This window comes from Labrus mixtus, chromosome 17, assembly GCF_963584025.1.
Source record: "Labrus mixtus chromosome 17, fLabMix1.1, whole genome shotgun sequence".
Lineage (NCBI taxonomy): Eukaryota > Metazoa > Chordata > Actinopteri > Labriformes > Labridae > Labrus > Labrus mixtus.
Genome location: NC_083628.1, coordinates 11,668,960 through 11,684,587, shown reverse-complemented (window position 1 = coordinate 11,684,587; position 15,628 = coordinate 11,668,960). Strand labels below are relative to the sequence as shown.

Here is a 15,628-nt window from a genome sequence, read left to right as displayed (position 1 = left end):
GCGAGACTCTTAGTAAAGATGGCGACCGTGAGGAGCAGAAGAGTGAAAACTGGACGCTTTACCCCTAATAAACACCGTTGGTCCAGACATCGTAAACATTGACGCGGGAGCGAACGTTAATCGACCCCTTTGTCCGCGACAGTGCGCTATTTGGTGCTGTTTTGTGTCGTTGAAGACCTGGCTCCTTTTCTTTTCGGGTAGGGCTGTCGTTGCATTGGATAGCTCATTAGCTTCAAGTTGGAAAGCCAATGCTAGCCGAGAGCTAGCCGTGTTGCTCCATCGGCTGCTGGGATCTCACTGCACGGCGTTCATGGATTGATCGCTTCTACCAGTGTAAACGCTGGGCTCCATGTATCTATTTCAAGTTATATTAAGAAGATAAAAGCGCAAATGACTCACTTGGATTAAAATACTTTTTTTTTTTTGAGGAATAAGGGGGCGCACACAACCTGGCATTGCGACACTGTTTTGAGTGTCGAGTTTGCCGTCATGTATTTTCTAACCGGCTGGCCCCGAAGGCTGCTTTGTCTGAGGAGCGAAGAGGAGCCCTTCCACATCCAGCCCAGTTCCCAGAGGTTTTACTTCGCCGTGCTTTCAGAGACACAGCTCGGCATCTGGTTCAGTCGGGTGAGTAAAGTCCACAAGCCGCAGCAGCTTCAGTTCAAGTCATGTTGTTGAAGTCAGCCGGATGAAAACAACGCAGCGCTGCCTTCATTAAAACCATCACATTATTATCACTGCATCATCAAAACGACTCCTAACATCATCTCTGCACTAATATTTATTCAGAACAATTTGTTTGTAAGACCTTCACCTGAATGAAAGTTCAAGTAAACACGAGGTGTGTATGTAGTGATGACTGAAGTGTTACGGTGCAGACGTCACGCCTGCTGCAGAGATGACAGGTGAGATTGTCACTCATCAAAAACATATCCGCATACGTGTGCGTCTTACGAAGGCATTACGGTACAATATGTCGGTCACTTGTATCTGCACAACGATTCACGTTCACACCGTCTCCTTTACGACAAAGGGCTTGGTGGCTTCTCTTCATCACAGCCAAATGGATTTTAAGTCCACCTGATGAGTTACAGTCTATCAGGCAGAGGAAAGTTTACACTTAACCAATAGGAGAAATGAGATCTAGTTCAGCTTCTTGGGGACAACAGGACTCTTGGGGATGTTTTTTTTGTTTTGTTTACCTCAAACAGCTCAGTTATTAAAGTTATTTCCTGTGTGGGGTTTCATATGGTTTTCATTACAAACTCTCACTGACCACATGTTGATGATGTAAGATCTGTCAGGCAGCAGCTCAACATTTTTTAGGTTTTTTTTTTTTTAGCTGTCAGAGTGAAATATGGATGTAAACATCACTGTCAGCAAATTATTTGATATGTCTGCTTTCATTTTCATTTTTAGTGAGTATAAAATGAACTCTCTTACCTTCTAATCTAAACGTGCACATTGAAAAGTGTTTCTCCCTCTGTTAAGCCAAAGGGTCGATGTTTTAGTTATTTCATTAAGGTAGTCTTCTTATCAAGAGGACCGCGTTTAGCCAAGGTCGTTATCAGTAGGGTGTACCGGTAATTCTTGAATGTTATTATGGTAATTACATCACAAAAATCCGTCTTGCACTGTCAGCAGTTTCAGTACCACAAGAGACCCTTTTTTGTCTACATTTATTCATTTGCCCACCAGGTATTTTCCCCCTATATAGAACATATGCTGTAAATAATGTTGGCCGAATGGCTTGTGAAATGTTCAGTGATTCCTCAGCACTGTTTCCACTGCCAGCTCCAGCAGCTGCTGTAGTAGAAAAGTCATATGCAATTCCAGTGTAGCCCTGTGCTTTTAGAACTGTACGTACTGCTGCATACCATTGGCCTCATTTGTTTGCAAACTTCAGATTTGGCCACCCTGATAAGGAGAATAACTATTTGATTTGATAACCAGCGGTCGAGGAGATTATTTATGGCAGTCGGTGTTACACGTAGTTTGTATGTTATTGAGCTGGAACAACAATGGATCAGGGTCACTGCTGATTTCCTGAGGCCCCAACAGGATGTGACAACGTTTTCCTTCCCTTCCCTTAAGAACTTTGCCTGTCTGTGAACTGTATCAATGAGGCGTTCAGGAAGAACATGGTGTCAGGAATGTTGATCAGAGCAACTTCTTGACATGCATCTTTAACATCTGTTGAGTCCATTAAATAGTTTCTCCTCACCATCTACTCAAACTGTACAGTCTGTGAGCACAGAGTGTTCAGTTTACACACTTTTCAGAAGTACCATTTATCCAAAAATAAATTCAAGTGTTTTTCCTTAAGCAAACAGACTGCAGACTGTTTAAACATCAGTTAAAAATACTCATATTTGCTTTAACGTATGGTGCTTTTCACACATGCACAAAACCCCCCATCCACTGCTGTGTTTCTCTTCCTAAACCTTCAGCACGCGTCTTTAAGAAATAACGGTTATGATGTATCTGTCAGTTCCCCTCTTAGTTGTCTTGCTCTTGTTGTTCTCAGCCAGTAATATGTCACAGAGTCTATTCTCTTTAATCCCATCACTCCTCGACCTCAGCCAGTGCATCCTGAGCACAACCAGTTGGTCCGAGGTGCTATGACCTAATCCGTGTCACACAGTAGCTTAGCCATGTAGACTTGCTGTTCTGTCACCCTGCCACAGCTGCATGGGGACGTGTGGGTTCTGATCAAGGAGTCCAGGAATTAAGGGATGGAATTTGTTCCCTGTGGCTTGTGGACTAATGGCACTATAGGTAGCTCTTTGGGTGACTTATAAAATGAGCCGTGTTTGTATGAGAACATGTGGTTGCGTATATCTGTTGGTGTAATCCTCTACATCCCCTGGGATTCCTTTAGCTACTCAGACTAACCGCACATACATTTGGTTGAACACTGAAGGTGGTAATGCTGGGGAATACATGAGCTTGACTCTGCTAGTCGCCTGTGAACTGTTTCAGTTTTTGCTCAGAGTTATTTCAATGTTTTTATGTTTTAACTCAGGTCTTATAGAGTCATCTTTTTCTGTTTTCTAGACCTGCCTGTTTCTGATGGTGTGCCAGATTTACTAAAGGTTTGCGTGTCTTAAAACGTGTGCAAACATGACACCACCCGCAAAAAAAAAAGTGCTATCTGATCTACTAACGGCGCGCGGTGAGGATTGCGTCTTTCATATGAGCAAAACAACACGCATTGTCCATTTAGTGTGTTTGCCTTCATGAATATGCAATATGGGGCGTTTCTGCCCTAGCGTGCAAAACACTGGGAGGAGAAAATGCAAAGAACTGAAGTTGGTATGCGTTGCTATTTACCAAGCCTGGCAAAAATTGCAGTGATTGTGATGGTGTCTGTATTTTACACCTTTGAAAAGAACGTGCTAACCCAGGAGACCAGCGTTACGCACAACAGGCTGCTGTTATTAAAGATAAAGATAAAGATAAACTTTATTGATCCCCCATGGGGGAAATTTGTGCATTACAGCAGCTCCAGAAAAACAGGGGACGGGAATACAATTATTAAAAATAAAAATAGAAGTTAAAATCAAATCAAACATATTTACATTCAGTTAAATAAAAAAATACAATAATGTAAAGTTACACAGTAACTACAAAAAAAACTACAAAAAATTGAAGTTAGGAGGAGACATAGGCATACAGATCGAGTTATTCCCCAAGCATGTTAATATGTTTGTGATGACAGCAGGAAACACCATGATTAAACTAGGCTATTTTGTTACCTATGTTTAGCCAACAAAACTGAACATTCACAGCTTCTGCATTCTAAAGAATTTCAACATTGACATTTATTTCTTCCTATTTCCCTCATATCGCAAACATTATATTTTAAACTGGGGATTTTCCTTTTTCTCGGGCTGCGCGTCTCTCCCCCAGCTCGTGCGCTCCTCTCCATAGTGCGCGCGTCTCCTCCCTCTACAGCCCGCTGCCGCTACGCTTGGATGGGGGGGTACCTCACCACTGCCTGTACCCCCATCTTCGAGACCTCTTGCCAGAGCATTTATGTCCGATCAGACACAGCACTGGCCAGCTGTCTTGTGCGCAACAATGTGCCGAGTGTCGCGCCTGAGCGCCACAGAGGACACAGCTCGCACCTCCTGCGCAATGTATGACAATTCATCTTCAAAAGATGGAGGGAAGAAAAGAGAGGCCCTGTTTAATGCCGAGGTTTTCTTATCAGCCAACATTTCTTTTTGTAATATTCAGTTTTATCTGCTATAACTTGAAAATACTGTACGTTTAATGCCTCTTCCACTGATACCTATTTTGCGCTTGCAGTCATCCTGCTTTCTGTCCAAACTCTCCATGACGTAAACCAGTAGAACACGCAAAAACTTAACTTAAATAGTACCGCCTCCACAAGGTTTGCACCTGGTGTCATTCACGCAAATATTCTTAGTAGATCACCCACAAAACGCCCACCAACCAAACGTGCAATTTGTTGAAACGACAACGCAATTTAGTACTCTTTAATTGGGATCTTAGTAAATCCGGCCCAATGTTGTATACACATGATGACTTCTCTAAACTGGACTTATATCTTGAAAAGAGCAAAGTTGTTGATAAATGATTGACAGAATCCACATTATTAAGTGGAAGTGTTTATTTTTCTCTTTAGAGATTACGTTTGATGTATTTGTGGTGTAGTGAGTGATTCAACCATATATTTAATAACTGTCCACATGCATTGTGTGGGAATAATTGTCACATTAGGGGAAAGATATTATGAGTGTTTCTTATCAAGTGCAATTACCAAGAAGGCCGAGGCAAACTTTGCTGAAGAAAACTGTCGCCACAGCTGCACAGAAACAAATGAATGCTTTTATAGTCCATAAAAACTCTGTATGAAAATGAGATTTTACCAGAGAACCTGTTTGAGAATATTACAAATATTTGAGTGGCAGTTTATTACCCACTAAAGATGTTTTAATCCCTTAAGACCTATGTTGTTCAATTAAACCGTCATTTTTTTCCATATTTTAATAAATATTCTTATTTTGCACAAGAATAAAAAACACACATAAGCCACAGTAATATGAACAAACAAATAGAGACTAAAACAAACAAACCAAAACAACAGCTCAGATCAACAGACCCACACAGGAGGTTACATGAAGCTTTCCATGTTCCAGATCAAAGGTCGCTTTCCAGATTCAGGAGACACCAAGATATACTTCAAGAATAATAATAATAATTTTTCTCCTTCAATTCCCAAATTTAATAAAGCCGGCTATTTCTATTGCGATATGTTATTATTATTCATTGTACATAGAGAGACCCCAAAGTGTCGCTCCCAACTGTGAGCTGACGTTATTGCAACTTGGAACGTTTTGAGAGCTTTCATTTTCATTTTCACGCTGAGCAATGAATGGTTTGCCAACGGAGGCAGGCTTTCATTGCCTTTATTAAGATTTGATGCTACGAAAGGCACACAGACGAGCGGAAATACTTAAAGCCCCATCTCTCATTACTGTGACTGGGAACAAAGTATAATGTTGCACTGATGGAATTACAGGAGACGTGTTCCCTGCCTTTATTACCTGGTGATCCCCAGTCAGTTTACAGTGACCTGGTTTTCTTATACTGCAAAGATGGTAAACAGAATTAGCTGCTTTACTTTAAAAGACACAAAGCCATTGTGTCATAGACTAAAACTCTCATTCTGTTGTGTGTCTTGTAAGGGGGATTAAGTAAAGGTCACTACAGCAGTAAAAAGCATGTTTATTCACTTCACATAAGCACGTCTTATCAGTCTAATGAGTTGTTTGCAGTTTGACACAGTATCAAATATTATTTCCTTTAACACTGCTATCAAGTTTTCATTAACTATGCAGCTTTATTACATGAATTAAACGTACATTATCTGGAGGAGGTTTTCCGCGTGTTGTTTTGCCAGGTGTTGTGGTTTTCTTACTGCATTGCTGCTGCTCCTCTTCAACAGCTTTTTTACCACCTGCGAACATCGCTCAACCATTCTCATTTAGCCGTAGGTAAACATACTTTACCTGCACTCTTTGTATGTGTTATCATTATAATGGAGTGTAATGAAGTGGTGGTGATGATTCTGTGATCAGGACGAATATCTTCCTTGTGATTCAAGAGTAGAGGGACATGAAGGGCCTCTGGCAAAGTCTGTCTGTCTGTACTGTGTATGGTGTAAACATTAGCCTGAACATGCTTTTGATTCCTGCACTGAAAGAGATATATATTTTTGGATTAAATGAGCCCCAGAGAGTTAAAAAAAAAAAAAAACAGCAGTTTTGCAAATGTCAAGTATCATAACAATCCCATTTATTTCTCAGCAGAGTTGTATCTGTACTGTGTCATTGCTGAATGAGTGCGCATGGTGTTTCTGATACATTCTCTATTCATGGCTTGGAATTGTCTGATAATGGATCAATATTTAAGCCATGCTGTGTTTTTGTCACAAATTGGCTGGATTATAAAACGGAGGTTTTAAACCACATTCAAAGACAAACCATATTTTCAGACCTTCATAGCATTGTATTGACATGTTTTTTTCTAGTAACAGCACAGCAGTGTGCTATTGTGCGAGGTGTTTTGTTTGTGTTTTGCTTAATATAGCCCACAGATGTCTGTGACTTTAAAGATGTTTTAAAGAGCTCATTTTCTTTCCCATGTCCCCTTTCTGCACCCACAGCCCAGTGTTTTGATTGTCAGCTATATCGAATCGGCAAAGGCGGCGGCCCAGTTCGGCTCCTACCAGAAGGCAGAATGGAAACCAGACGACTCCATGATAGCTGTGGCAGTAAGTTCATCACTCCACCATCTGATTTCAGTTTCTCTATTTGATTGACATCTTAAATCTTGCCCTGTTGGGTTAAAAAAAACGTATGGCAACAAAGTTAAGTTATCCTGAAATGTTACAAACAATACATGTTTTTTTCACCTGGTGTTACTACTGATACAATCACCGATGTTTGACCATTTTCAGCTCACTTTGTTATTTTTATCAGACATCTTATTTATTCATTTCTTTCCGCATTCATAGCAACCCAGCACCTTTTTTTTTTCCAGGTGCAAATGTTTATGGATTAAATGTTTGATTAGGTTTACTTTCTTCTTTATTTAACATCGTATTTATTATTATCAATTTAAAATGATCGAATGCAAAGTTCCCGTTAAAGGTCAGACGATGTTTCAGCAATCCGTCATTGACTGGAGGATTTTTATTTTTATTTTCTGTTAAAGAAAACCACAGAAGAAGCTTCCTCTGCACTGTGGTGCATCACAGTAAAAAAAAAAAAAAAAAAGCATGACAAATGTTAGAAGGAGACAAATGAAAGTGTCTCTGCATTTCTCTGAAAAGCACAATTTGTCCTATTTTAGCTGTTGTGCAGAGCTCAGGATACAAGGCAGGTATTCCCGTGGCAATGAGAGCGGAACTAAAATACACTCCTGGAGCTCTCTGCATCACGGTGCAGCATCACTTTAAGTCACACATACACATCACACATCACACAGTGTGCAAAGGTGTAGTCAAGTTTTGGGTTGCTTGCTTGTGTGTATTACTCATCCCAAATGGTTATTTTGACCTGCTGCACATTGCAGAGGAGTAAGAAAAGGTGGATGATACCTTAGGCTACAAACTCTCTCTGACTTGGACGGTCATCTCTTAAGGTTTGGATCTCATGGAAAGCTGCATGTAGCTGCAGGCTTAACTCTGCTGGAATGCTGTGGCCACTCACCGAGCGATTGAAGCGCTGCATGTGTTGCTTCAGGCAAATAATGCAGTATTCTGATGTCTGTTTAAGATAATACCAACAATGAGCTCCTGAGGGCATCAGAAAACTTGCAGCACTAAAAATGACCCGGTGTTGAGTTGCTTACAAACGATACACATGCTTATAAATACCCACTGAACTTTTGGGAGGCTGCCAATGAAAAGGAAGTGATGGAGGGTGTTCTTATCTCGTTGGGTTCCATAGAAGACAAAGAGGATTATGTGAAGGGGTTTTCTTGAATACTGTAAATTTACACTTGCACTTTGCTCCCAATCTAAAGTGTTGTCTTACGTCATTATGTGCTGATCACTGATCACTGCACTTTCTGTCTGCGAGATAACCAACTCAAAGTGAAACAGTGCTTCTCTGTCAAACAGGTTTCTGTTATCTGGTTTATTGGTAACAAATGATGGCCATTTCAGATGTTTTCTTCTATCGGTTCTAGCAAATGTAAGCAGATAATTTGTTTTGGGTTACAAATTGGTTAACAGAAATCAATCACTTTCCTCTTGATTTCTCTCTCTTCAGGACTGCTGATGAGCTCGAAACTTGGAGCAGATTTCTGCTGTCTAAATAGACCGAGCTAACTCAGCTTTTAGAGGATTAAAAAAGGGGCCCTATTTTTTTGTATCTTTTTATTAAATCAGTACAGATTTAAACACACAATCCTGATTATGATGAGGGCAAGATACACAGCCAACATCTTCGCTTTTTTTCTTCTCTTTAAATAATCATGAACTTCTGTGTTTTCCCCCGTAGGACATTCCTTGCTGTCTTTTGGTTAACTCTCGTGAACAACCCGCCGACCAAAAAATTATGCAAATGATCGGCCCACATAGCGTAACAGACATGGTTTTAAAAATTCATGCTCATTACCATGGGCATGTGAAATGGCTATGTTCTCACCAGCATTTTCTGTATTGAAGCCCACACAGGCCTAGTGATTTGAATGTAGACAGACCTTCGTCACGCTGTTTTTAACAGGAGAATAAAGGCAGAAAATGAGAACACAACATTGTTTTAAGGCACAGCTATAATGTCAGCTACAGTAGTAATGTTGTGCCTTCTCTTCTCAATTCAGGTTCCACTAAACTAAGAGCAAAAATCATTTTAATTTCCCATCATATAGAACAAACAGTTCCCTTGTTTAGAGTAAGACAGAAGGCTTTGAAACCCCCAAGGAGCAATTTTCTTTAAGCAGCACAGTGCATCATGTCTGAGTTTATTGAGCTCTTATTTATGTTCAGGATGTAAATCCGCCTCATCGCTCCAGTGTAATCCCCAGTAATGAGCCCTGTCTGTTTTGAATCGATGTCTTCATGTGAGGAAGGATCAGACGCTGCATCTGCTTTGTCCAACTTGTGGAAACAAAGAAACCTGAGCAGTAGAATCAGACTGTTAAATGCATGTAAATATTCACACTGCTTATGAGGATAAGAATGTGATTAAGGATATTTGATTGAGCTGGTCTGTGTTCCTTGTGATCTGATGTTCAATGGAAAATTATTTTAGTAAGGACTATCAACGAGTTTAAGTGTACAGAAGAATCTTAGAAACGGCAACAATCCACTTTTTAGGACCACTTGAAGATACATCCACCTCTTACAGTATCTCTGATGGTTGTTGTTTCTTGTGGTAGTTAGCTGGGCTCTTGACGGCTGATCTAATGTTTCAAAGGAAGTGTCTGATTGAGTAATCTCGCACAAGGCGGGTGCCCGAGTGAGCAGATGACTCAGTCGACTTCCAAAGGCTATGTGACCAGCAACACGTGGGACGACCGCCAAGACCACGAGCAGGAGCAGACGGCATCAAAACAAACCGCACACAGAGATTTGACACATTAGGATCATTAGCTCAGTACCGCTCAGTGTTTGTGTGCATAAATGCATACATCTGTGCTTACTGTATGCTGTCTATAAGTGAGAAATTAGAAATGTCATCAACTGCTGCATTTTAACAAAACTAGAACCATTGGATTAGACAAGCCAATGCAGCTTCCAGAGCAATCAGATTTGTTGTGAGTTATAAAAAACTAGTTCTTTGTTTTCCTCAACAAATAATATCCATCTGGATTTTTAGACCCATCTTGGGACGGGTATTGCAAATAAGCTTAGGCTATACAGAAGTTGCTGTAGTTTTTGGCATCGCTGTATTTGCTTCATCCTTGTCGCTATCTAAAGAATTATGTTGGATATCTATGCAGACATCTTAGTGTTGCACATTAAATACAAATCATGGACAAACTATGATCCATACTGATACTGAGCACAATAATACACTACATTTACACATTCTTACTGATGGCTGCTCTAGGCTATAACAACATTATTTTCACAGTTTTTGTCCTTCAAACACCTTCAGTCCATTCTGTCTTTATTGTGTGCGCACTGCTGGGAAATAAAGTCAAGGACACGAAGGCTGGTCGGGACTCCGTATGGCACACGTCTGTATGTTTTTCCCTAAACACCGCCTCTTGTCCTTGAAGCCAATGTGCTGAACACACTGCATGGTGTTAAAGGACGACTTTAGCTCAGTCATACATTCCCATACATACCATACTTAGTGAATGTTAAAGATTGTTTTGAAGCAGAAGGGTCATCTTTTCTACAGAGGAAATGCATGTGAACCCTTTGTTAGAAATAGCCTCAAAAGTTTAAACATTTAAATAACAAGAGGCAAGGAAAATACAGTTTTAAATGTCAATTTGTGCTAACATAAGATAGTCTGAAGGATTCAAAATAGAGAAACTGTAACATAACTTGTTATCAAATTAAAGGACACCTTCTTGGCTCCTTGCCTTCAGTCTTTGCCCTTTCGCGCTGAGTATTCCCCCCCTCATCCCTGCCTCGCAGTGCAGCCAAAGTACACATGAATGAATGCCGTGAATGTGTCTGGGAAAACAGTTAAGTCGGGCTCTTTCCCAGCCAGACCCACCCAGCCAAACACAACAGGGAGCAGGTGGAGGAGTTAAAAATACCAGGGCACACTCGTTCTCTCGCTTCCTCAGCTCCACAGGCACAGAGTTTGATCCTGAGATGTGGCTAGTGAGTTGTAATGAAATGTCATGTGTGGCTTTCCCCTCTGTGAGTAAGTGAAATGTGTTGAAACGGTTCTTTTGTGTGGCAAAAATGGGAATTAACTGCCACTACCACAACTGTAAGTCATTTTCAACAGAAATCCCTCTTAAAGGCCCAAAAACATTTCTGCTTTTATGCTCTCATGATCCTTTAGTCTGTGACGATTACCTCCACTCCAGTCATTGCTTCAGTAAAAACTGAAAAGCCCTTTACCAGGAAGTTTTAGTTTTGTGTATTATTTTTCATTTTTTTCCCCTTCAGCTTTAATCCTTTTTCCATTTGCACTTTATATCCAATTAGGAAACGCTATAGCACTTTAGATTTGAGACGGCTTTATTGGGATATTTTGTTGGAGCAAGTCCTTTGAATTGTAAAATACATTGTTCTAGAACAGGCATCTACTTTTACATTTTTTTTATAGATCTTGTAGGAAATCGATCGATTGATGGCTTCCTTACTCTACATTCTGCTGAATCAAAACAACATTAGATGGCTGGGCTTGAATTAGCGTAATCTCCTTTGAGTGAAATGAAAAACACTAAAGCGTCACAGCAGAACCTGTAGTGTTCAACTGTAACGCTTGACACACATTTCCACAGCAGACATGGACATGACTTGTGTGTTATAGAAGGAACCAGCTGAATCAAAAACTGGTCTTTTTCAATTCTAAATTCAGGTTTGTCACACAATCACTGTCAATCATGATTTCATCATTATAAATTATTATAAATGCTGCAGTTGAGGCCTGCATATTTCTGACAAAGCACACAAGGACACAGTGACATTTCACTTTGCAAGTCAAATCATGCTATTTATCCAAAGGCTTCCTTTTTTTTTTTTTTTTTTTAATGTCCAAGACCCCCCCCCCATATACATATTGTAGATTAATTATAGTGTTAACAAACTGAGCAATCAGGGACAGTAAAACAGTCAAAGCCACATTGCCCAAGCCCAAGCTTGCTTTAACTACCAGCTGTTTCCCAGATGTTTGGCTGCTCACACACCCTGCAGACCTTGAGGCTAATGTAATCACCCCCCTACACCATGGCTAGGACTATCTTTAGCTGAGTGTGTGTGTGTGTGTGTGTGTGTAGGAGTGTGTGAGCCTCAGCTCAAGCTAACGACCAAGCAGAAGGCGTGGTCTGTTTTTTTTGTATGTGTGGCAGGAGTCAAGAAAGGATGAAATTCCAAAAACTGGAAATACTTTTTGGTGTTTAGCTCTTCGTGTGTGTGTGTGTGTGTGCTTTGGGATCCGTCCGAGGCCAAACTGTTCCCTCTCTCTGTTTTTGGCTCTCACAAGCAGTGCTCAGGAAAGTGTTTCCACTGAAGACCTTCCTGGTGACCAAGTATTTGGTGCAACTTTCTATGACAGACAGAATACATACGTACAAAAGTATATTATTGGCTTATAAAAAGAGATGCTTCGGGAGTTACTGGAAGTGCTAGGCATTTGGTTCAACTGTGTTTATAAATAAGAAGCACACACCAAATAAACTGCACAGTCAACATGCGCTGCAGCGTTGAATGTTTCTGCAAACAAATTCAATCGTGTTCAAATCTTATCTCCAATACACACACATTCAGGATGTGGATGTAATGACAGAAACATAAATACACTCAAATTGCAATAAACAGAATTCCTTTAGACGTCATCATAGAGTTGTTTACTTTCACTTTTTACTCTATTGTGGCTGCACTGGATTAGGTGTTCCTTTGACTGTGTGTCTTTAATTAAACAGACCTAATTAATCTGGGACAATATGCTTTTATGTGACATGGTTATCTCTTGTTTTACAAAAACATTTATTGTTTTCATATCTGCATCTGCTATTGCATCGTCCTGCACTATACTAGTTTGTGTTTAATGTTGGTAACCTATGTTACAGTGTAGAACACATCAGTCGAATGCTCAGTTTGAGCTCTTTTACAACAGGTTTTCATTCAATGTTTTATGTATCTAATCTTTGTGTATGATGTGAGTGGTGATGTTTTTTTTATTTTTTTAAAGTGCACTTAAATTCAGGGAAGCACTGCAAATACCCACAAGTTCCTGTTTGAACAGACCTCTGGAGCGTGTTTAAACATGCAGCCGATGGGCCTCAGTGCACTATAACATGCTGCACCGTTTTCTGCTGACTCTCCACTTTCTCTGTAAAAAAAAACACTGTCTTTGATTCTAAAGGCAAGTCTGGACTAGAGTAGCTCCCAGTCAGCGTTTTTTATTTTATTTATTTAACTTTTCATGTTTTTAATGAAGGACAAAGGCAATCCTGGGATGTTCCCTTTTTTAAATGCAGCATTCAGCCGTAATGGTTTGTGTAAACAGTGTTCAAATGTCACCAAAGAGGGGAAGTGTTCCATGACAAAGGTTAAAGCCCTGTCTTGAGTTCTACGATTAAATAAAAACCATAATGTGCCTCTCATGTGTCTACAGATATTAAGAGAAAGTAGGTTAAAGCAAAACATTTTTAAAAAACATTTTAATACCTACTCTTTTTTGCATTGCTGTTCTGTAATCTGACCTGGTCCTGCATCACTCAATTGTGGATGCACTCTTTTTTTTTTTGCAGGGTCATCAAAGTCTCTTGAAAATAACTCTTGCATGAACAAAATCAGCATTTCTTTTTTGGTCAGAGGTCACAGAGAGAAACACTTTTTAAACTTCCCCCACACTGATCCATTTGGTGCATTTTTCCTGTGGATCTCAGATCCTAAAACTTTTTTTAAGGGGAGGGGGGGGGGGGGGGGGGGGCATTTAGATGACAATGGCCAGCGTCCTGACTCTTCTTGTATCATTATCGTCGCATGTGTGAATGTTCCAGGAGCACCGAGAATCCTGGAGACGTCTCAATTGTCTGCCTTTTAACAGCTTTTCACACTTCTGACAAGATGAGTAGAGGAAAACTTGGTCGTAGGTCCATGAAAAGATGAATGACTGTGTGAAAGCTTTCAAGTATCTGCTGTGATCATACTGCAGATGAAAGGGCCAAATAGCTCCCCCCGACCCTCCCCCTTCCTTTTTGATACCTCGCTGAGATTCCCTGCCTCTTGTAATTGATGAGCTTTTGAAGTACAGTAGCTGCTAGTCACACTCGCACTCCTTTGTTCGCCCACATGGAATCCCTCTGGGAAGGAAGTCTGAATAAATGGGTTCATTGGGCTTCTTTTAAGACTTTTATTCACATGATTAAGAGTCGACAAGGAAACTTCATTTTCATCTTGAGACGTGACATATAAGTCAAGTTTTAAGGCATTTAATCCTACTTCATTTTGCTGGCTCACTTTAGAATCTGAGAAAACCCTCAAGATGTTCAGATTAAACCAGTCATTCCCAGCTATTTGGCGTCCAACCTCCCAACATAAAACAGTGTGGCGTTGGAAGGCTATGAGTTATAAACACTTCCTTCTGGACTCCTCATGTGGTTTAATTTGAAAAACAGTTTTAGGCCCAAATATGGACTATTTCATTTAAAATGTAAGAGTTAGAAAATACTCATTTAATCACTTCCAACTACATCACCCACTACAGTAACATGCTGAATACACAAAGTGCACTTTTACTTTGATAGTCTTAGTTCATTTAGCTCGTGTTTTCTTTGTACATTTACTGAAGTGCAATTTTACTTGCTTGTCTGTTGTTAGTAATGGAGTAGTTTTGCGTTATCTGTTTTGGCACTATTACGCATGTGAAAGGCTCCAAACTTAAAGATGACAAACATCCACTCAAGTGTTAAATACATTTTAATCCCATCAGTTTTCCAGCCCATGAGGGCAGTTGGAACAGAGAAAACCCAACCCCACCCCCTTTTGTTATATCATTGTGTACCCAAAGGTGTGCATTTGTTCGTGAGAGATGTTGTGTGTGTCTAATAATGTCACAGCCATTTTCGATGCTGATGTTCCAGATTCAGTTTAAAAACTAACCGTAGCTAAAGCAGCAAATATGGAAGATTATCAAGCTATGGTGAATGAGCTTACTCATACGTTAAGGGCTTTCCTCTATGTGAGATATATATATATATATGTATATAGCACAAGTTTTATATATACATGCATACATACATACGAGGTTATAGAGAGTAAATGTGGGGAGAGAGAGAGTGTTGTTTGACATTTACCAAATAGCATTTGGTCTTGGAATCAAACCCACTGCCAGGGCTATGAGGACTGTAGCCTCCGAGCATGTGATGCCTGTACTGAGCTAACCCAAGCTTTTGAATCATTGATAAGATTTAGCATAAAACTGTGGTGGTGTTGTTAAGCAGTGTTAGTCTTTGTAGCCTATCTGCAGATTGGTGGAGCTCCAAGGCTGTTGATGGGTTTAGCAGGCCCTGCTGAGTCTGTTGTCTGTTCATCCATACTCCAGTTTCATGTTGCTGCTGGCTTCAGCCTCTCTCTGCTTCAGGGTTTTCACATAACTCTCCACAGTAGAAGTATGTGCAAACCGTCCCCATGGAGCTTCACAAAATCATGGTTTTAAAAGTAGAACCACGGTTTGTGAGCTTCAACTCACCCTGGTTCTGGATGTTTCTGTAGCAGCATCACAGAGTTGGTGCGTTCATTGCCTGTCACACTGCTGCTGACAGAAGAGGTCAGGTCAGGTTTCGTGTCATGTTTCAGGCTGCAGGCTCAGTTTCAGATTCCCCGTCAGCACTGTGCATGTATGTATGTGTGTGTGTGTGTGTGTGTGTGTGTGTGTGTGTGTGTGTGTATGTGTGATTGTGGAAAAAGCGATGCTATAGCATTATTTTATTTGCATACGATGATTCT

General features: G+C 40.4%; 1 protein-coding gene across 1 annotated transcript in view; it reads left to right on the top strand.

Moving 5' to 3' along the window:
• ric1 (RIC1 homolog, RAB6A GEF complex partner 1) overlaps positions 1 to 15,628 on the top strand; it is a 34,301-nt gene continuing 18,673 nt past the window's right edge. Inside the window, exons 1-2 of the mRNA XM_061061542.1 lie at positions 1 to 627; positions 6,698 to 6,805. Of these exons, the coding sequence (XP_060917525.1) occupies positions 490 to 627; positions 6,698 to 6,805 (246 nt within the window). The 5' untranslated portion in view covers positions 1 to 489. The remainder of the gene's footprint in view (positions 628 to 6,697; positions 6,806 to 15,628) is intronic.